The following is a 21,045-nucleotide window of genomic DNA, read 5'->3' as shown; positions in this document are numbered from 1 at the left end:
CAGTAGGAGGAGGCCATTCGGCCCCATGCGCCTGCTCCCCTATTCAATAAGATCATGGCTGATCGGATTGTGGCCCCAATTCCACTTTCCTGTCCGTCCCCCAGAACCCTTTGTCTATCAAAAATCTGTTGAACTCAGTCTTGAATAAATTTAATGACCCAGTCTCCACTGCTGCCTGGGGAAGAGAATTCCAGTGACTTACAACCCTCTGAGAGAGAAAAATTCTCCTCATCTCTGTCCTAAATGGGATACCCTTTATTTTTAAACTGTGTCCTGTGGTTCTAGAAGGTTTGGACCCCGTGTCCATCGCTCTAAAGGGGAGATGCTCTGGGCTTAGTGTCCACTGCCCTCAGTAGCCTGGCAGCTCTCTGCTGAGCGACCAAGTGAGGCAGCTCTCAGCTGAGCAACCGGGTGTGGCATCTCACAGCTGGCTGGAGAGAAAGGCAGCAGAATGTTTAATGTTTGTTTCCCTCCTATGTTCCAGGTCCTATGGACGACCACCCAAGATGATTCACCTTGAAGCGAATTTTGTTCAGTTTAAAGAAGAGCTGATACCTAAAGAGGGAAACCGAGCCCTTCTAACCTTTCCCTTCCTGCACATATTCTGGACAGACTGCTGTGTGAGTATGGTGACCTGTGTAGACACTCTGTTGGATTGTCCTCCTTCCCGTTGACACCAAGAGCTTGCTGACTGTGTAATTCCTATCAGGCTGTCTGCTCTTCAACATGAACCTCCCCTTCCCTCATATTTAGCCGTTTATACTGTGAAGCTCAGCATCCCTGATTTGAGAGAGAGTATACTCTGTGAAAGGATTAATTAATCATCATAACCATTAATGAACTAATTGGCGTGGTGGTTTCTGAGCAATGGATAAACACTGCAAGTATTAAAGGTAATGAATGACCTGATCTCTCACTGCTACCTGTCCAACAAGAAGCTGAGCAAAGCCTCCTCGGATTTGCAAGTGGGTGGCCAGTTGGAGAGCACAGGGCTGCTGGACACTATGTTTTTTCCCTCCTCCTTGGCCTTTCTGCATCGCCAGTAGACAGGCTGCCGATTCATGGTCTCAAACCCAATTACAGAAGAAGTGTGTGAGGGAAGCAAGCCTCTTTTACTCTCCCCTTCCCTGGAGTGACGATGTGTTGCCATCTGCTCCCTATCTCTCCAGAAACCTGATCTTGTGGAGTGAGAGAGTCTGGGACTCCCTGCTCTGTCACTGGGAGGGATGTGTGTGAGTGGTGTTACAGTGCTTTGTCTCATCCCCCTGGCTGAGCGAGGGGCTGGTCCCAGAGGTGGTGACTGCACTGTTGTTACCATCGGTCCCCAGGCGAGGTTCCCCCAATTTCTCACGATCCCGGACGAGGTACCCCAAATTGTTATGCTCCCGGGTGAGGAGGGGCGAACTGGCTCCACTTCTTAACTCAACCCCCTCGACTGGTTACAACAAGGATCCCTTCCCTTTTCCTTTTCCCAGTCCAAATGCATTAATGTTTTAGAAGGAGCTAATTTAACCAGGTTTTCTTGAGTTAAAGTAAGAGTAAGTTTATTAGTTACTAAAACACGAGAAAAATTAATAAAAATGCAACAGACACACACGCAGATTAGAAATAAGAAATTGAGTCCAAAAATAAAAGTTAAAAAGATATATGAATCCGTCCTTTGGCTTGCCTGTGAGGAATAGATGATGAAACATAGCGGCCGTGAAGTTGGGTTGATTCTGGTAGCACTGATTTTGGGCAGTTGGGTTTGGAGAGTCTTGGTTCTGCAGGTTAGCTGAAAGGAGTTGTCCTGTTCCTTCTTTGACTGTGGCTTTGCTGACTGGTGACTTCCATCCAGCAATCAGGGAGAGAGAGGGTTTCTTTAACCTGCAAGTGCAGGGATCCCCAGATGGTGGTTCTTTAGCTGTGACCTTCACAGCACGCACACACCAAAACAGAACACCAGACTAGCACACACAACTAGGGTTGCAGTTGGCTTTTTCAAACCTCTTTCCTTCTATGTTCCAGGATGGGAAAAAACAAACGTGCCTTTCGCCCAGATCTGTTTTCTTTCCAACTTAGTTCATGATCATAGTCTGGGATATAACTAAACAGGAGGTGGTTTCGGCTGAGATGATAATCATTTTCCATCACCTCCACAACCACAGAAGATTACAAAACAAAAATAAAAATACCTGGGAAAACTCAGCAGGTCTGGCAGCATCGGCGGAGAGGAACACAGTTAACGTTTCGAGTCCGAATGACTCTTCAACAGAACTAAGTAACCTTTTTACTATAAAACAAATGTCTTTCTTAAAAGTTCAATGTGTCCCTAAGTAATTTGGGGATAAGATCTGTGGCCATGGCTCTGTGTCCAGTCCCTCTTGGCCCAGCGAGGAGCTGATCCCAGAGGTGAGAGCTGTGTTGTGGGTTGTGTCTTGCTACCCCTGTGTTTTATTGAAACATGCTCTCCCGTTTGAATTTTCCAGGATACAGAGGTTTACAAAGCGACAGCGAAGGACGAGATCACAAAATGGCAAAACATTTTGAAAGCTTATAGCAGCTCTGATTGGCTGATTGTTGTTGTGGAAAGTGATGCCAAAAAAAAGAACAAAACCAACATTCTCCCCAGAACATCAATTGTTGATAAGATCAGAAATGACTTCTGCAATAAACAAAGTGACAGGTAGAAGGAGTTCACCGTTTCTCAGTGTGTGATGATAGGTGTAAGTTTTTTAAACGTTGTTTAGATGTTATGTATATATTCTGTGTGGGTAAGGGAAGGTCTGTGTGTGTCCAGGGTTAATCAAAGGAGAAATGTTTGGAGTCCTGTTGTCTGTGGAGTCTAAGGGATAAAAGAGTAAAGGTGTTATCTGTTTGCATTTGTAATGAGGCCTTATTGTGGGTTTGAATTTACAAGTAAACAGTAGATTTGAAATTTACATTTGGGGTTAAGTGTGGAAATTGATGTGCAGCTATTGCATTTCAAAAGGGGTTCAAAGGTCTCAAGGAACATTTGCACTTTCCAGGAGAATCGTGAGTAAACTGGGGCAGACATATTGGGCAGAATTTTGCCCTTGATGGGTGGGTGGGCCCCACCGGCTTGGCGGCGGGCGGGCAGCTGATCGCTGCTGCCGAAATGGGCCCCGCTGCCATTTTAAGTGGGCGGGCCTAATTGGCCCGCCCAGCGTGTCGCCCAACGGGAAACGCTATGCACTCCCTGTGCGGGCGGGGGGATTCTCCAACTGTCAGAGTGCGCTGTATCGCGCACGAAAGAGCGCACATCTCCCTGAGGCTAAGTGCTGCCTCAGGGAGATCGCTGAAAGGCTGGCAAATATAAAAAACAGAACATTAAAAAATTCATTAACGTGTCCCCCTCATGTGAAAATGTCACGCGGGATGGGACATGTTAATGAAATAAACAAAAACTTTATTAAACGTTTTTAAACCTGACATTAAACCTCATCCCGCCACTGGGTGAAGTTTGTACAAAAATCACCTACCCGCCTGCCTGTTGGGCCCTTCGCACGGGCCCCTCAAAATCGTCGGTAAGTTAAGGGCCTTAACGCGCCCGCCGACCGAAATATTGCAATGCTGCACTCTGACGGCGGAACACTCGCGCAACACCAGCGCGCAACATTCTCAGCGCTGGCGTGTGGACTCCGCCACCCGCACACCAGCCAGAAGATTCTGCCCATTAAATTTTATTGAACCAAAATAGAGGTAACATAGGAACTTAAAAGGTTTTAATATTTGGGGAACCCAAGTTGAAAGGGATTTGTGAAGACAGTGGAGAACGAAGATGAAAGGGGGAAAAAGTGTTTGAGTTACAGATTTTCAGCTGGTTCAAGTTGCTGTGGGGATGTCTCTCAAGGCCGGCTCTGTTGTTTCTCACTGTGAAAGATTTTTAACTGAAGAAAGCAGCCGAGTTTTAGGCTGGGAGAATATCTGTCTTGTTAAACAGTTCATTTGAACCTGCCTTTGGAAAACCACATCAGTGAGTTTTGGTTCTGGGAAGTCCTGGATTGTACTTCTGGTTACAGTGAAAGGCAATTTCTCGGTTTGGGTAATATTTCCTGCATTTACCGTTAAGAATCTTTAAGGGCTGTTGCCAAAAAGATAGTTTCATTGTGTACCTTTGGTAAAACATTGAGGTTATTTTGTAAGATCTTTTCTAACTGTGTCTTTTATCTTGTGTGTTTAAGTTTTATCTTTTTTATCAATAAACATTCTTTATTTCTTCGAATCTTAAAAGTTATCACTGAAGTTTGGTGCTTTTGAGTCCAGTAACTACCCCTCCTCGTTTCCACAATACAGAAAAAACAGATTACACTCAGCTGATTGGGGATGATTCCCCCACTCAGGGATGATTTCTCAGTCTGTCCCCCCGCTTGGGAATGATTTCTCAGTCTGTTCCCCGCTCGGGGTGATTTCTCAGTCTGTCCCCCCTGCTCGGGAATGATTTCTCAGTCTGTTCCCCCTGCTCGGGAATGATTTCTCAGTCTGTTCCCCCTGCTCGGGAATGATTTCTCAGTCTGTTCCCCGCTCGGGGTGATTTCTCAGTCTGTTCCCCGCTCGGGAATGATTTCTCAGTCTGTTCCCCGCTCGGGAATGATTTCTCAGTCTGTTCCCCGCTCGGGAATGATTTCTCAGTCTGTTCCCCGCTCGGGAATGATTTCTCAGTCTGTTCCCCGCTCGGGAATGATTTCTCAGTCTGTTCCCCCTGCTCGGGAATGATTTCTCAGTCTGTCCCCCCTGCTCGGGAATGATTTCTCAGTCTGTTCCCCCTGCTCGGGAATGATTTCTCAGTCTGTTCCCCCCGCTCGGGAATGATTTCTCAGTCTGTTCCCCGCTCGGGAATGATTTCTCAGTCTGTTCCCCGCTCGGGAATGATTTCTCAGTCTGTTCCCCGCTCGGGGTGATTTCTCAGTCTGTTCCCCGCTCGGGAATGATTTCTCAGTCTGTCCCCCCGCTCGGGAATGATTTCTCAGTCTGTTCCCCCTGCTCGGGAATGATTTCTCAGTCTGTCCCCCCTGCTCGGGAATGATTTCTCAGTCTGTTCCCCCTGCTCGGGAATGATTTCTCAGTCTGGTCCCCGCTCGGGAATGATTTCTCAGTCTGTTCCCCCTGCTCGGGGTGATTTCTCAGTCTGTTCCCCCTGCTCGGGAATGATTTCTCAGTCTGTTCCCCCTGCTCGGGAATGATTTCTCAGTTTGTTCCCCCTGCTCGGGGTGATTTCTCAGTCTGTTCCCCCTGCTCGGGAATGATTTCTCAGTCTGGTCCCCCTGCTCGGGAATGATTTCTCAGTCTGTTCCCCGCTCGGGAATGATTTCTCAGTCTGTTCCCCGCTCGGGAATGATTTCTCAGTCTGTTCCCCCTGCTCGGGAATGATTTCTCAGTCTGTTCCCCCTGCTCGGGAATGATTTCTCAGTCTGTTCCCCGCTCGGGGTGATTTCTCAGTCTGTTCCCCGCTCGGGAATGATTTCTCAGTCTGTTCCCCCTGCTCGGGAATGATTTCTCAGTCTGTTCCCCCTGCTCGGGAATGATTTCTCAGTCTGTTCCCCGCTCGGGGTGATTTCTCAGTCTGTTCCCCCTGCTCGGGAATGATTTCTCAGTCTGTTCCCCCTGCTCGGGAATGATTTCTCAGTCTGTTCCCCCTGCTCGGGAATGATTTCTCAGTCTGTTCCCCGCTCGGGGTGATTTCTCAGTCTGAACCATCCTGTGAGTTCACACCTGTAGCTTTAACAGTGCAGCCTCCTGGTCTGGCTGCACCGTGCGAGCTGGGGAGAGTCTGTTTGACGTTACTGACCAGGTTATAGCTTGTCGTTCTCTCTCTCAGGTGTGTGGTGCTGACGGATCCACTGAAGGATTCTTCCCGTACTCAGGAATCTTGGAATGCTTTCTTCTCCAAGCTCAGGACTTTGCTGCTTATGTCATTTACCAAGAACCTGGGGAAGTTCGAGGATGAGATGAGAACAATGAGGGAGAAGAGGACCGAAGCTGGCTGGAGTTTTTGTGAATATTTCATGGTTCAGGTAGGGCTGACTGCGATGGGGACAGTTTATCAGCATTTTATTCATATATCTTTCACTTTCTGCTGCTGTAAAGGAGGAAACAATAGATCATCAGTCATGTGGGGTTTGTAAAGCTGCTGGGAACAGGACCAGCACTGTAACCCAGTGTGCTGCTGGGAACAGGACCAGCACTGTAACCCAGTGCGCTGCTGGGAACAGGACCAGCACTGTAACCCAGTGTGCTGCTGGGAACAGGACCAGCACTGTAACCCAGTGTGCTGCTGGGAACAGGACCAGCACTGTAACCCAGTGCGCTGCTGGGAACAGGACCAGCACTGTAACCCAGTGCTCTGCTGGGAACAGGAGCAGCACTGGGTACATGAGCTGTGACATAGTGGTATTGTCACTGGGCTAGTATCCCAGAGACCCAGGGTAATGCTCTAGGGACCCGGGTTCAAATCCCACCACAGCATTGGTGAAATTTGAATTCAATAAAAGTCTGATGAGCATGAAACCATTGTCGATTGTTGTAAAAACCCATCTGGTTCACTAATGTCCTTTAGGGAAGGAAATCTGCCGTCCTTACCTAGTCTGGCCTACATGTGACTCCAGACCCACAGCAATGTGGTTGCCTCTTAAATGTCCTCTGAACAAGGGCAGTTAGGGGATGGGCAATAAATGCTGGCCTAGCCAGCGACACCCACATCCCGTGAACGAATTAAAAAACAGAACTGTATCCAGTGCCCTGCAGGCCGCTGCATTTGTATCCCAGTGCAAGCTGTGGTGGAGGAGAGAGAGAGTTACATGGTCAAAGAACTTGCTGTGGACTTATTGGTCTCCTGTCTTTCTCTCTCTCTTTCTCTCTCTCTCTCTCTCTCTCTCTCTCTCTCTCTCTCTCTCTCTCTCTGTCTCTCTCTTTCTTTCTCTCTCTGTCTCTCTCTTTCTTTCTCTCTCTGTCTCTCTTTTTCTCTCTCTGTCTCTCTCTTTCTCTTTCTCTCTCTCTCTCTCTCTCTTTCTCTCTCTTTCTCTCTCTGTCTCTCTCTTTCTCTCTCTCTCTCTCTCTCTCTCTGAGTTGACCATCAGTTGATTTGCTGTGAGAGTTTGTTGACCCTGTACCCATCACACTGCCACAGGCCTCCCAGTGGATTCCCTCTACCTCAACTTGCAGCTTTTGTTTGCCATGTTTGTGTGTTTTTTGGTGAGGGGGGTGGGGTACGGGTGCCTCTCGGTGTGCTAACATGTTTCCTGTCTCTCTGGTTAAAGGAGGAATTGGCCTTTGTGTTTGAGATGCTGCAGCAGTTTGAGGATGCGCTGGTACAGTACGATGAGCTTGATGCACTCTTCACACAATATGTTGTCAACTATGGTGCTGGAGGTAAGGTTTAGTCTGTCATTCCCCAGTTATCCAAGGACAAAATCCTGGTCTGTGTTGAACTAACTGATCACCCCACCATCGGCAAAATCGATTAAAAATCAGCTTCAGTGCAGCTGGGCAAGGGAGAGGAAATTTGGGGAAAACCAGACTGTGCGTGTGTGTGAGCGAGAGAGCATGTGGCTGTGTGCATCAGCTAAACCCAGGGTGCTCTCTGCAGCCCAATATCACCTCCACACTTCCCAAATCGAGAGCGTTGTGCGTTGCTGCCCATGTGGGCTGCTGTTGGAATCCATGACAATCTGATCTTCGCTCCTCTTGTATTTCAGATGGAGCCAATTGGCTGACCTTATTCTGCCAACCTGTTCGGAGCTGGAATGGCCTGGTCCTTCGCAAACCAATCGACATGGAGAAGAGGGAACTGATCCAGAAGAACAAGGCCACGCTGCTGGATCTACGGAGTTACCTGTTCTCAAGGCAGTGCACACTACTGGTCTTCCTGCAGAGGCCCTGGGAGGTAGCACAGCGTGCCCTCGAGCTGTTACACAACTGTGTCCAGGAGCTGAAGTTGCTGGAGGTAACGCACACTGGAAACTTCACTTCGTCTCTCCAATACCTTTCTAAACCATCAGGGGAATGATCTTTTACTAAAGGAGCTGCTGAGATTTCCTCATTCTCCTGTAGAGCTGCTGAACTGAGCAGATGAATGGGAAATGATATTGGAGAGAGGAGCCCATATGCATTGCATGATGTACAAGATTTCTCTCCGGTCCATCAAACCTCATTCACCTCCATCATTCATTAATGTCATGGTGGATAGTCTTTTAATTCTTTCACTGGATGTGGGCGTTGCTGGCTGGGCCAGCATTTACTGCCCATCCCTAATAGCCTTTGAGAAGATGGTGGTGAGCTGTTCTTCTTGTACCGCTGCAGTCCATGTGGTGTAGGTACACCCACAGTGCTGTTAGGGAGGGAGCTCCAGGATTTTGACCCAGCGACAGTGAAGGAACGGCGATATATTTCCAAGTCAGGATGATGAGTGACTTGGAGGGGAACTTCCAGGTGGTGGTGTTCCCATGTGTCTGCTGCCCTTGTCCCTCTAGATGGTAGTGGTCGTGGGTTTGAAAGATGCAATCGAAGGAGCTTCAGTTACTTGAACTCCACCATTCTGCACTATTCCCCCATCCCTTACTCCCAAACTGTCCAAAAATCTATTGCTCTCCGGCTACAATGTACACAATGATGGAGTATTCACAACCCTCTGGGGTAGAGAATTCCAAAGATTCACAACCCTTTGAGTGAAGAAATTTCTCCTCATCTCAGTCCTAAATGGCCAACCCCATACTCAGACTCTCACCTTGTGTTTTAGATTACCCAGTCAAAGAACAAAGAAAAGTACAGCACAGGAACGGGCCCTTCAAGGGAAACACTACCTCAGCCTTTCACTAGCACTTCTCCTATCCTTCAAGTCCCTTATACATTTTGAATGCTTCAATTAGACCACCTTTCATTCTTCTAAATTCTCAGGAAAATGAGCCTGGTTTACTCAAACTCCCCTCATAGGAAAATCCCCTCTTCCCAGGAACCAGTCTCATGAATCCTTGTTACACTCCAAGTATGTCCTTCCTTGGGTAAAGAGACCAAAACCCTGCACACAGTAGTCCAGGTATGTGGCCTCGCCAGTGCCCTATGTAGTTATAGTAAGGCTTCTTTACTCCTATACTCCAAAAACAAATGTACCACCTGCCTTCCTAATTGCTGGCTATACCTGCAGACTAACCTTCTGAGATACCCACGTCCCTCCGAGTAACATTTCTCAGTCTCTCACTGCTTAAATAAATAATCTGCTTTTCTATTTTTCCTATTAAAGTGGATAGTTCACACTTGCCACATATTTCATCTGCCATTTCAACCTCACCCACTTAACCTGTCTATATTACTTTGTATCCTCCTCACAGCTTACTTTCCCAACTAACTTTGTACCATCAGCCAATGTGTGACTATGTTACACTCAATCCTCTCATTGAAGTCATGAATATAGACTGTAAATAGCTGAGGCCCCAGCACTGACATTTGTGGTACCTGCCTAGTTACAACCTGCCAATCTGAAAATGACCCATTTATTCCTACTGCCGGTTTTCTGTCTGTTAACCAGTCCCCAATCCATGCCAATACATTACTCCCAACCGCATGAGTCCTGATTTTGTGGCCTCATTTTTAATAACCTCTTGTGTAGCATCTTATTGATGCTTTATGAAAATCCAAATACATGACATCCACTGGTTCCCCTTTATCTACCCTGTGTGTTAGTTACATCCTTAAAAAACAAACTTGACAAACAATGGTTTCATTTTCCTACCCATGTGTTAACCCTGCTGAATCATATTATCATTTTTTAAGTGCCTGGTTACCAGGCCCCTATTGATAGATTCCAACATCTTCCCACCTCTTGATGTCAGGCTAACTGGCCTGTGGTTCCTCATTTTCTCTCTCCCTCCTTTCCTGCTAACCATGGAAACCATTCTGGAATCCAGGGAATAGATCATGACCATTGCATCCACTCTCTCTCTGTAAATACCTCTTTTTAAACTCCAGAATCCTCCCACCCATCTCTTCACTAGTTTAAAGCTCTGTTGACTGTCCCAGTTAATTGATTCCCAGGGTATTGGTCCTAACCCAGCTTTTAGTGGAGTCTGTCCCAGCAAAATAGTTCCCTCTTCTCCCAGGCCTGGTTCCGGTGCCCCATGAAGTGAAACCCCTGTCTCCCACACTGCTCTTTCAGCCACATATTTAACCTTCTTACCTGTTCAGTGTATGCTAATTTGTGCATGGCTCAGGGAACAATCCAGAGATTATGACTTGTGTTGTTCTCTGGCTGTGAGGAGACGCCTTTGACCGTGGCACAGAGCAGATAAGACAACCTTCGGTGCCTCCGGTCACAGCTTCAGAGAGCAGTGTCTATCCCGCTGACTATACTGTCTCCTGTCACTATCGCACTCCTGTTCATTCCTCCTGTACCATGGTCAGTTTGAGCATCCACCCCCTGCAGACTTTGTAGATACAGGTTCAAATCCCACCAAAGCAGCTGGTGGAATTGTAGTTTGATTAATTAGCTTTCAATTCCAGATTTATTAGCCTCAGTAATGATGACCATGAAACCAGTGCCGATTGTCGTAAAAACCCATCTGGTTCACTAATGTCCTTTAGGGAAGGAAATCTGCCGTCCTTACCTGGTCTGGCCTACATGTGACTCCAGACCTACAGCAATGTGCCCTCTGAATTGGCCTAGCAAGCCACTCAGTTGTACTAAAACCGCTACAGAAAAATCAGAACCAGATGGACTGCAGCAGCTCAAGACATTGGCTCACCAGCATCTTCTCAAGAGCAGTTAGGGATGGGCAATAAATGCTGACCCAGCCAGCGAAGCCCACATCCTGCCCCTGATCACGAACCAGACCTGTACCACTTCCTAACAAAGTATCCAGGTAACTGTCCCACTTCCTGATGTCCCACACCATCCGCACCTCAGACTCTAGCTCAGCAACTTGGAGCTGAAGTTCCTCAAGATGTAAACACTGTCGATGTGATTGTCTGGGATTACAATGATCTTCATTTACTCCCATGTACTGTGGATGTGGCACATCACCTGCATAACCTTGCTTTATTTATTTGATTAATTAGTCTATTATTTACTCGACTTCGCCAATAGTTTTTCATCCTTGAACTAACTTGATCTAGTTCAAGTTATCTGTAGGTTGAAGGTTTACCTGTAACACAATCACGACAGATATTGGTGGCAGAAAAGAGAATCTCCTTCCACCCCGGCACTGAATTTCTAACCCTGACACCCTGTTTACAATACACTCTGTTAATGACCACTTCAGCAAACTGTTTACTCTTAAACACCTTTTTGTGTCACAGCCTATGTTACAGCTGCTGATTTAACATCCTGCTCACTGCCCACAGCAGTGGACCCATTTTCAGACAATCACTGAGCTGAAAAACAGTTAATTACCACTGACAGGCAGATTCTGTTAATTAACTTGAAGATTCTTTTACAGTCTTTAAAGCTCCCTCGACACTGTCCCCATCAAACACTCCCAGGACAGGTACAGCACAGGGTTAGATACAGAGTAAAGCTCCCTCTACACTGTCCCCATCAAACACTCCCAGGACAGATACAGCACGGGGTTAGATACAGAGTAAAGCTCCCTCTACACTGTCCCCATCAAACACTCCCAGGACAGGTACAGCACGGGGTTAGATACAGAGTAAAGCTCCCTCTACACTGTCCCCATCAAACACTCCCAGGACAGGTACAGCACGGGGTTAGATACAGAGTAAAGCTCCCTCTACACTGTCCCCATCAAACACTCCCAGGACAGGTACAGCACGGGGTTAGATACAGAGTAAAGCTCCCTCTACACTGTCCCCATCAAACACTCCCAGGACAGGTACAGCACGGGGTTAGATAGAGAGTAAAGCTCATCACCTGTCTGTTTCCTGTCCAGGTATCTGTCCCAGTCGGAGCTCTGGATTGTTGGGTCTTCCTAAGCTGCCTTGAGGTCCTGCAGAGAATTGAAGGCTGTTGTGATCAAGCTCAGCTGGAAAACAATTACTGCCACACTGTTGGGCTTTGGAGCTATGCAACAGAAAAGGTATTTGAGTGACTGGTGTACTCTGCTGACCTGTGAGGAAAGCTCCTTGTCTCTTTCGGGTTGTGAACTCACTCTGAGTTACTGAGATAAACACACCGAGTGCTGAAGGTGACAGCCATGTGCCCAATCGATCTAAATCGACAAAAAGAGTGTTAATTATTTCTATTTTTAACCCTTGGTGCTTATTAAGTATTCATGATCAGGTTACATTCATGATCAGTGTGTAGTTATCCCCAGGCCAAGGAATGGTAGCTTAGTGGTAACAATACAGAGTTAGGAACCCAGGGGCATGACTTAATGATCCCAAGAGCAGTTCAAATCCCATCACAGCTGCTGGGGAAATTTAAATTCAATGAATTTAATAAATCTGGAATAAAAAGCTTGCCTCATTATTATTAATAATCATGAATCTACCATTTATCATAAAAACCCACCTGGTTCACTAACGTCCTTTAGGGAAGGAAATCTGCCGTCCTTCCCTGGTCTGGCCTACATGTGACTCCAGACCCACAGCAATGTGGTTGACTCTTAACTGCCTCTGAAATGGCCGAGCGAGACACTTGGTTGTGTAAAAACAAAGCAACAGTAAAAGACCCTGTGGCTGCACTTAGACGTGTCTGTGTTTTCCCCTCCCCCTGCACTGTGATGGAACGCAGACCATGCCTGTGTTTTCCCCTCCCCCTGCACTGTGATGGAACGCGGACCGTGCCTGTGTTTTCCCCTCCCCCTGCACTGTGATGGAACGCGGACCGTGTCTGTGTTTTCCCCTCCCCCTGCACTGTGATGGAACGCGGACCGTGCCTGTGTTTTCCCCTCCCCCTGCACTGTGATGGAACGCGGACCGTGCCTGTGTTCCTGTTTTTTATTCCATGTGGTGTAGGTACACCCACAGTGCTGTTAGGGAGGGAGTTCCAGGATTTTGACCCAGCGACTGTGAAGGAACGGCGATATATTTCCAAGTCAGGATGGTGAGTGACTTGGAGGGGAACTTCCAGGTGGTGGTGTTCCCATGTGTCTGCTGCCCTTGTCCTTCTAGATGGTAGCAGTCGTGGGTTTGGAAGGTGCTGTCGACGGAGCCTTGGTGAGTTGCTGCAGTGCATCTTGTAGCTGGTACACACTGCTGCCCCTGTGCGTCGGTGGTGGAGGGAGTGAATGTTTGTGGATGTGGTGCCAATCAAGTGGGCTGCTTTGTCCTGGATGGTGTCCAGCTTCTTGAGTATTGTGGGAGCTGCACTCATCCAGGCAAGTGCGGAGTATTCCATCCCACTCCTGACTTGTGCCTTGTAGATGGTGGACAGGCTTTGGGGAGTCAGGAGGTGGGTTACTCACTGCAGGATTCCTAGCCTCTGACCTGCTCTTGTAGCCACAGTATTTATATGGCTAGTCCAGTTCAGTTTCTGGTCAATGGTAACCCCCAGGATGTTGATAGTGGGGGATTCAGTGATGGTAATGCCATTGAATGTCAAGGGACGATGGTTAGATTCTCTCTTGTTGGGGATGGTCATTGGCTGACACTTGTGTGGCTCGAATGTTACTTGCCACTTGTCTGGGGGGAGGGGGGGAGCGACAATTTGAAATTGAGCAAAGCTTAGACCGCATGAGAATTTGCAGTTTGGAACCAAGTTGATACTTTGTGAAAAATATCCTGGAATCTTCTGAGCGAATCAGTGGCTGAGGTAGAACTGTCCAGCTGCTCTCCTGTGGGGGGGTCTCGGGAGGGTGACCACCTCTCACATGTTTTCCTCTCCTGCCTATGGTTCTCACCCAGACCCCTGTCCCCTTCACTGGGGTGGGACTGGAGGGCAATGGGGGTTAGTTATTCTGCCTTTTTAAATTTTTATTCATGGGGTGTGGGCATCGCTGGCTAGGCATTTATTACCCATCCCTAATTGCCCTTGTTCAGAGGGCATTTTAAGAGTCAACCACATTGCTGTGGGTCTGGAGTCACATGTAGGCCAGACCAGGTAAGGACAGGCTTCCTTCCCTAAAGGACATTAGTGACCCAGATGGGTTTTTACAACAATCGACAATGGTTTCATGGTCATCGTTTCCCTTTTAATTCCAGGTTTTTATTGTATTTAAATTCCACCATCTGCTGTGATGGGATTTGAACCCTGGTCCCCAGAGCATTACCCTGGGTCTCTGGAATACCAGTCCAGTGACACCATCACCTCCCCTTGAGGATAGATTACAAACATTCAGCCCCTCCTTGGAGTGGGAAGGGGTTCTGGGGGTACATTTAGCTTTATTGCCCTAGAGGGGTTAGAGTGTGGTTGCTTTGACACAGCTGTGTGTTTGTGAGAATGCACTGACCTCTATTCAATAACCTCTCCTCACTTTCTAAACCCACCAGCTGAAGTCACTGGGCTACTTGTGTGGCCTGATCTCTGAGAAAGGACCAAATTCTGAGGATCTGAACAGGACAGTGGATGTTTTAGCAGGACTGGGAGAGGAACGCCCTGAAACTGGTAAATGACTATCTGCAGCCCTTTCTGTCTTGTTACCTCACTCACACTCTCTCTTCCCTGGGTTCTCTGCTCTGGCTGCACCCACCCTTTCACTGATTATCGAAATGAGTTGTACACAATGATGAATTTGACTTGGAGACTTTTGTATCAGAGTAACGGTGTACATTGGGGTTGTAAACTTGGAGCATGTGCTGGGTTCACCGATGATGCTGAGTTGCCATACTGACATGCACAGCTTTGAGTGCTCTGGGATTGTTTGTAGGATGTCTCGATTCTATTATCCCTTTTATTTAAACAAAAAAGGTGACCTTGTGGTTGCTGTTTATTCTGTTCCTGTCCAGAAGGAGTGGGCTCTCCGGGGATACAGGAATCAGTCCCTGTGAATCACCTGTTCCAGTCTAACTGATGGGACAGTAGCTGGGATTGTACTGTGTGCTGCAGTGCTCTCATGTGGCCGCATTAAGTAATGCAGCACTCCTCTTCACTAATCATGGCAGCTGTATAGCTAGGTACTTCACCACCAAAAATCAGCACGCTTTTAAGGCGCTCCTTTCACATGAACCCCCTGAGCAGGCACCTAGCGCCTTACACAAATCCTGTCTCACTGTGTATACAATCTTTCACATTAACACCCAGAGGCTGTCCAATCTGTTCCGACACATAGGTTCCAACATTGATCAACTGCTCTCTGGTGTCAGTATTAAACACCATCCAGGTTGAAAACTCTTTCACCTCAGCCACCTCCCTGCCAAAACTAAACTCAGCATCATGGATATACATGGCCTGCAGTCTGTGGATGAATTAGTGTTATTGTCCACTCTGCACCAGATTGGCAAAACACTCTCCATCTCTTCAATTTTGCAAACAAGAAACTTGGCCTGTCCCTGAATATTATCAAAACAAAACTCACACATCTATCCACACCTGGTCAGCCAAATATTCCACCTCCCGTATATGTTGAAGGAGAGACTCTGGAACATGTTGAGCACTCCCCATACCTTGGCAGCCACTCCTCTCAAAAGGCCCCCATTGACGAGGAGATCCAAAACCGACCAGCTGCGCCAGCTCAGCCATCTACAAACCGCAGCAGCGAGTGTTTGACAGCAAAGACCCCCCCCCCCACAAGTCAACAAAAGCCGGAGTGTACTGAGCCATTGTCATCACCACAATCCCATACCGCAGTGAGACCTGGACTGTGAACCAGCGACACACACACTGCTAGAGAAACTCCATCAGCAATGCCTTCGCCACATCCTCTGGATTCAGTGGGAGGATCATTGAACAAAACGCTAGTGTCCTTCTTGAAGCCAGCTCCACAAGCGTTCCGGCAAAACTCCTGCAAAATCAACTTTGATGGACTGGACACTGTCTGGATGGCCAAAAACCACCACCACCACCAGGTCCTGTTTTCCCAACTCTCAAATGGCCAGCCTTCCGGGGAGGACAAAGAAAATGCTTCAAAGACACTCTGAAGCTCTCCTTGAAGTGTGGCAGCGTTGACATTAATGACTGGGAGGATCCTTCTACCCATCGTTCAGAATGGTGACAACTTGTCCATCAAACTGCATCACACTTTGTATCACAACATCTTCATGATGAGGCAGAGCAGCAGCAGAGAGGGAAAGAAAAGGAAGCAAATCCTACACTCCAGATCCCACTACCTCGTGGGACATCCTGCCCCATGACCCAAAGATCTGCGGGTCGAGAATCGGCCTCTTCAGTCACATGAAGACCCACGGCAGAAACTGGCGACCCTGAGGGCAGATGTCATCCTCGAATCGAGGGACAGTCGCTGAAGTGATCTGTGCTCCAGATCCCGTTATGTTACTGCAGCAAAACTGCATTCGAGCGTTGAAAGGGTTTTACAAAGTCCAATGGATTTGTTCTGGATAATGAAGGGCTTGATTGGCCGGAGGTTATAACAGCTTGTGTATTTACACAGGGCCTTTAATGTAAGGAATGTCCCAGGAACTACAGAGAATGTGAAGAGCAGAGATTGTATCAGGAATGGAGAAAGGTGACTGGAAGGCGGGTCAATGAGATGGTGGAAACTGAGATTCGAGAGGTTCAGGAACAGCACCGGGGTGGGTGAAGGCTCTGCCACACTATAGCGATATAATGAGCAGCTGGGCTTGGGTAATGTGATGGACAGTTTCTCAATTTGAGAGATCTATAAACATTTGGATGCAGCTGGTCTTCACTTCTTGGATTTGCACTAAACACTAACATCTCTTCCTGTGTCCTTTTTCAGCGAATAGCCCACAAAGTCCCTATAAGACACTGAATGAAGCACTGTCATCTGTAGAGGCCTTTGAAAAACACTACCTGGTAAGGCTGTTCTTACACAGTTTTCCCTGTTGCATGTGATGGTGGTGAGGTTGGGGGGGTGAGTGCAGCGGCGAGGGTGGTGTTTGCATGTGTGTGTGTGTGTGTGTTCCATGTGTCTGCTGCCCTTGTCCCTCTAGGTTGTAGAGGTTGCGGGTTTGGCTCGGTGGTGGGAGGGGTGCCAATCAAATGGGTTGCTTTGTCCAGGATGGTGTCGAAACTGCACTCAGGCAGGCGAACAGTATTCCATCACACTCCTGGCCTGTGCCTTGTAGATGGTGAACAGGCTTTGGGGAGTCAGGAGGTGAGTTACTCGCCACAGGATTCCTAGCCTCTGACCTTCTCTTGTAACCACAGTATTTATATGGCTAGTCTAGTTCAGTTTCTGGTCAATGGTAACCCCCAGGATGTTGATAGTGGGGGATTCAGCGATGGTAATGCCATTGAATGTTAAGGGACGATGGTTAGATTCTGCCTTGTTGGAGATGGTATTGCCTGACACTTGTGTGGCGCAAATATTATTTGCCATTTATCAGCCCAAGCCTGGATATTGTCCAGGTCTTAGAGAGGTGTCCATATGTGGTATCTCAGGACCGGCGATTGGTGCTGAATATTGTGCAATCATCAGCGAGCATCCCCATACCTGACCTTACATTGGAGTGAAGGTCATTGATGAAGCAGCTGAAGATGGTTGGGCTGAGGACACTACCCTGAGGAACTCCTGCAGTGATGCCTTGGAATTGAGATGATTAACCTCCAGCAACCACAACCATCTTCCTTTGTGCTAGGTATGACTCCAACCAGCAGAGAATTCCCCCTGATTCCCATTGACTCCAGTTTTGCTAGGGCTCCTTGATACCACACTCGGTCAAATGCTGCCTTGATGTCAAGGGCAGTCACTCTCACCTCACTTCACCTCTGGAGTTCAGCTCTTTTGTCCATGTTTGAACCAAAGCTGCACTGAGGTCAGGAGCTGAGTGTCAGTGAGCAGGTTATTGCTGAGTAAGTGCTGCTTGATAGCACTGTTGATGACCCCTTCCATTACTTTGCTGATGATCGAGAGTAGACTGATGGGGCAGTAATTGGCCAGGGTGGATTTGTCCTGCTTTTTGTGTACAGGACATACCTGGGCAATTTTCCACATTGCTGGGTAGATGCCAGTGTTGTAGCTGTACTGGAACAGCTTGGCTAGGGGCACGGCAAGTTCTGGGGCACCAGTCTTCAGTACTATTGCCAGAATATTATCAGGGCCCATAACCTTTGCAGTATCCAGTGCCTTCAGCTGTTTCTTGATGTCACGTGAAGTGAATCGAATTGGCTGAAGACTGGCATCTGTGATGCTGGGGACTTCCAGAGGAGGCCGAGATAGATCACCCACTCGGCACTTCTGGCTGAAGACTGTAACAAATGCTTCAGCCTTATCTTTTGCACTGATGTGCTGGGCTCCTGCATCATTGAGGATGGGGATATTTGTGGAGCCTCCTCCGCCAGTGAGTTGTTTAATTGTCCACCACCATTCACAACTGGATGTGGCAGGACTGCAGAGCTTAGAACTGATTGTGGGATCATTTAACTCAATCCGCTGTTTGGGATGAAAGTTTTTTTAATTCATTCATCGCTGGCTGAACCAGCATTTATTGTACACCCCTAACTGTCCTTGAGAAGGTGGTGGTGAGCTGCCTTCTTGAACCGCTGCACTCCATGTGGTGTAGGTACACCCATAGTGCTGTTAGGAAGGGAGTTCCAGGATTTTAACCCAGCGACAGTGAAGGAACGCCGATATATTTCCAAGTCAGGATGGTGAGTGACTTGGAGAGGACCTTCCAGGTGGTAGTGTTCCCATCTATCTGCTGCCCTTGTCCTTCTAGATGTTAATGGTCATGGGTTTGGAAGGGTTTTTTTTATTCATTCACGGGATGTGGGTTTCGCTGGCTGGGCCAGCATTTATTGAACATCCCTAGTTGAGAAAGTGGTGGTCACAACTGAGTGGCAATTAGGGATGGGCAATAAATGCTGGTCTGGCCAATGATGCCCTCATCCCGTAAATGAATAAAAAAAAGTTGCCTCTTACTCTTCTAAATTCCAGCAGATACAAGCCCTACCTCTCCAACCTTACTTCATAAGACAACCCGTCCAATCCTGGTACTAGTCTTGTAAACCTTCTCTGAACTGCGTCCAACGCATTTACAAATTTTCTTAAATAAGGAGACTGATACTGTACACAGTATTCCAGATGTGGTCTCACCAATGCCCTGTACAACTGAAGCATAACCTCCCTAGTCTTGTATTCAATTGCTCTCGCAATAAACAGTAACATTCTATTAGCTTTCCTAATTATCTGCTGTACCTGCATATTAGCCTTTAGTGTTTCATGCACGAGGACATCCAGATCCCTCTGAATCTCAGAGCTCTTCAATCTCTCACCATTTAGATAATAAGCTTCTTTTTTATTCTTCTTGCCAAAATGGCCAATTTCACATTTTCCTACATTATACTCCATTTGCCAGATTCTTGTCCACTCACTTAACCTACCTGTCACTTTGTGGCCTCCTTGTGTCCTTTTCACAACTTCCTTTCTGACCTATCTGTGTGCCCTCAGCAAATTTAGCCACCATTCCTCCTATCCCTTCATCCAAATCATTTCTGTGAGCTGTAAAAAGTTGAGGCCCCAGCACTGATCCCTGTGGCACACCACTCATTACATCCTGCCAACCAGAAAATGACCCATTTATCCTACTCTCTGCTCCCTGTTACCTAGCTAATCTTCTATCCATGCTCAAATGTTACCCCCTACACAATGAGTTTTTATTTTTCACAATAACCTCTGATGTGGCACTTCATCAAATACCTTCTGGAAATCTAAGTACAGTGGGTGAGTCCAGAACTAGGGGGCACTGTTTTAAAATTAGGAGTCGCCCTTTTAGGATAGAGATGAGGAAAGATTTTTGAGGGTTGTGTGACTTTGGAATTCTCTGCCCCAGGAGGCGATGGAGGCTTGATCATTGAATATTTTTAAGGCGGAGGTAGATAGATTCTTGTTAGGCAAGTGAGTCAAAGGTTATCGGGGTTAGATGGGAACGTGGAAATCAAAACACAGACAGATCAGCCATGATTTTTTTTTGAATGGCGGAGCAGGCTCGAGGGGCCAAATGGCCTACTGTTCCTATTTCTTATGTTTGTATGTAGTACATCCACCAGTCCCTCTTTATCCACAGCACATGTCACTTCTTCAAAGAGCACCAATAAATTGATTAAACATGATTTCCCTTTCACAAAACCGTGTTGACTCTGCCTGATTACCCAGAATTTTTCCAAGTGCCCTGCTATAACGTCTTTAATAATGGCTTCTAGCATTTACCTTATGACTTGTGTCCTGTAGTTTCCTGCTTTTTGTCTCACTTCCTTTTTGAACAAAGGAGTCACATTCGCTATTTTCCAATCGAATAGAACCTTCCCAGAACCTAGTGAATTTTGGAAAATTAAAACCAACACATCAACTATCTCACTCGCCACATCTTTAAGGCCCGAGGATGAAGTCCATCTGGACCCAGAGATTTGTCAGCCCACAGCTCCAACAATTTGCTCAGAACCATTTTCCTGATGATTGTAATTTTCTTGAGTTCCTCCCTCCCTTCCATTTCCTGATTTACAGCTATTCCTGGGATGTGACTTGTATCCTCTATAGTGAAGACCGATACAAAATACCTGTTCAATTCACCTGCTGTTTCCTTATTTTCCATTATTAATTCCACGGACTTACTCTCTTTATGACCAATGCTCACTTTGTTAATTTAGTAAGAGTTTCTATAACTACTTAAATATCTGTCTTTATATTTTGAGCTATCTTCCTCTCCTACTCTAATTTTTCCCACTTTATTAATCTTTCAGCCATTCATTGCTGTCTTCTGACCTGCCACTCATCTTATATGCTTTTTATATAATTATTATATGCTTTTTCTTTAAGTTTAATACTATCTTTAATTTTTTTTTAGTTAACCACAGATGTTGGGTCTTTCTCTTGGAATTTTCTTTCTGGTTAGAATGTATCTCTTCTGCGTATTCTGAAATATCCCCTTAAATGTCTGCCACAGCATCTCTATTGTCTTATCCCTCAACCTAAATTGCCAATTCTCTTTTACTAGCTCCACTTTCATGCCTTCATAATTATCCTTATTTAAGTTTAAAATATTAGTCTTAGACCCACTCTTTTCTCCCTCAAACTGAATGTA

The 21,045-nt window shown here is 46.9% G+C and overlaps 1 protein-coding gene across 1 annotated transcript in view; it reads left to right on the top strand.

Moving 5' to 3' along the window:
* trappc10 (trafficking protein particle complex subunit 10) overlaps window positions 1-21,045 on the top strand; it is an 82,503-nt gene that overhangs the window by 30,953 nt on the left and 30,505 nt on the right. Inside the window, exons 3-10 of the mRNA XM_078560424.1 lie at window positions 485-620; window positions 2,469-2,665; window positions 5,819-6,014; window positions 7,257-7,368; window positions 7,695-7,942; window positions 11,877-12,023; window positions 14,377-14,491; window positions 16,743-16,819. Of these exons, the coding sequence (XP_078416550.1) occupies window positions 485-620; window positions 2,469-2,665; window positions 5,819-6,014; window positions 7,257-7,368; window positions 7,695-7,942; window positions 11,877-12,023; window positions 14,377-14,491; window positions 16,743-16,819 (1,228 nt within the window). The remainder of the gene's footprint in view (window positions 1-484; window positions 621-2,468; window positions 2,666-5,818; window positions 6,015-7,256; window positions 7,369-7,694; window positions 7,943-11,876; window positions 12,024-14,376; window positions 14,492-16,742; window positions 16,820-21,045) is intronic.

The sequence above is a fragment of the Cetorhinus maximus genome, chromosome 16 (assembly GCF_964194155.1).
Source record: "Cetorhinus maximus chromosome 16, sCetMax3.hap1.1, whole genome shotgun sequence".
NCBI lineage: Eukaryota > Metazoa > Chordata > Chondrichthyes > Lamniformes > Cetorhinidae > Cetorhinus > Cetorhinus maximus.
Note: the sequence above shows the minus strand (reverse complement) of the source record. Positions and strands in the feature narration are given on the sequence as shown.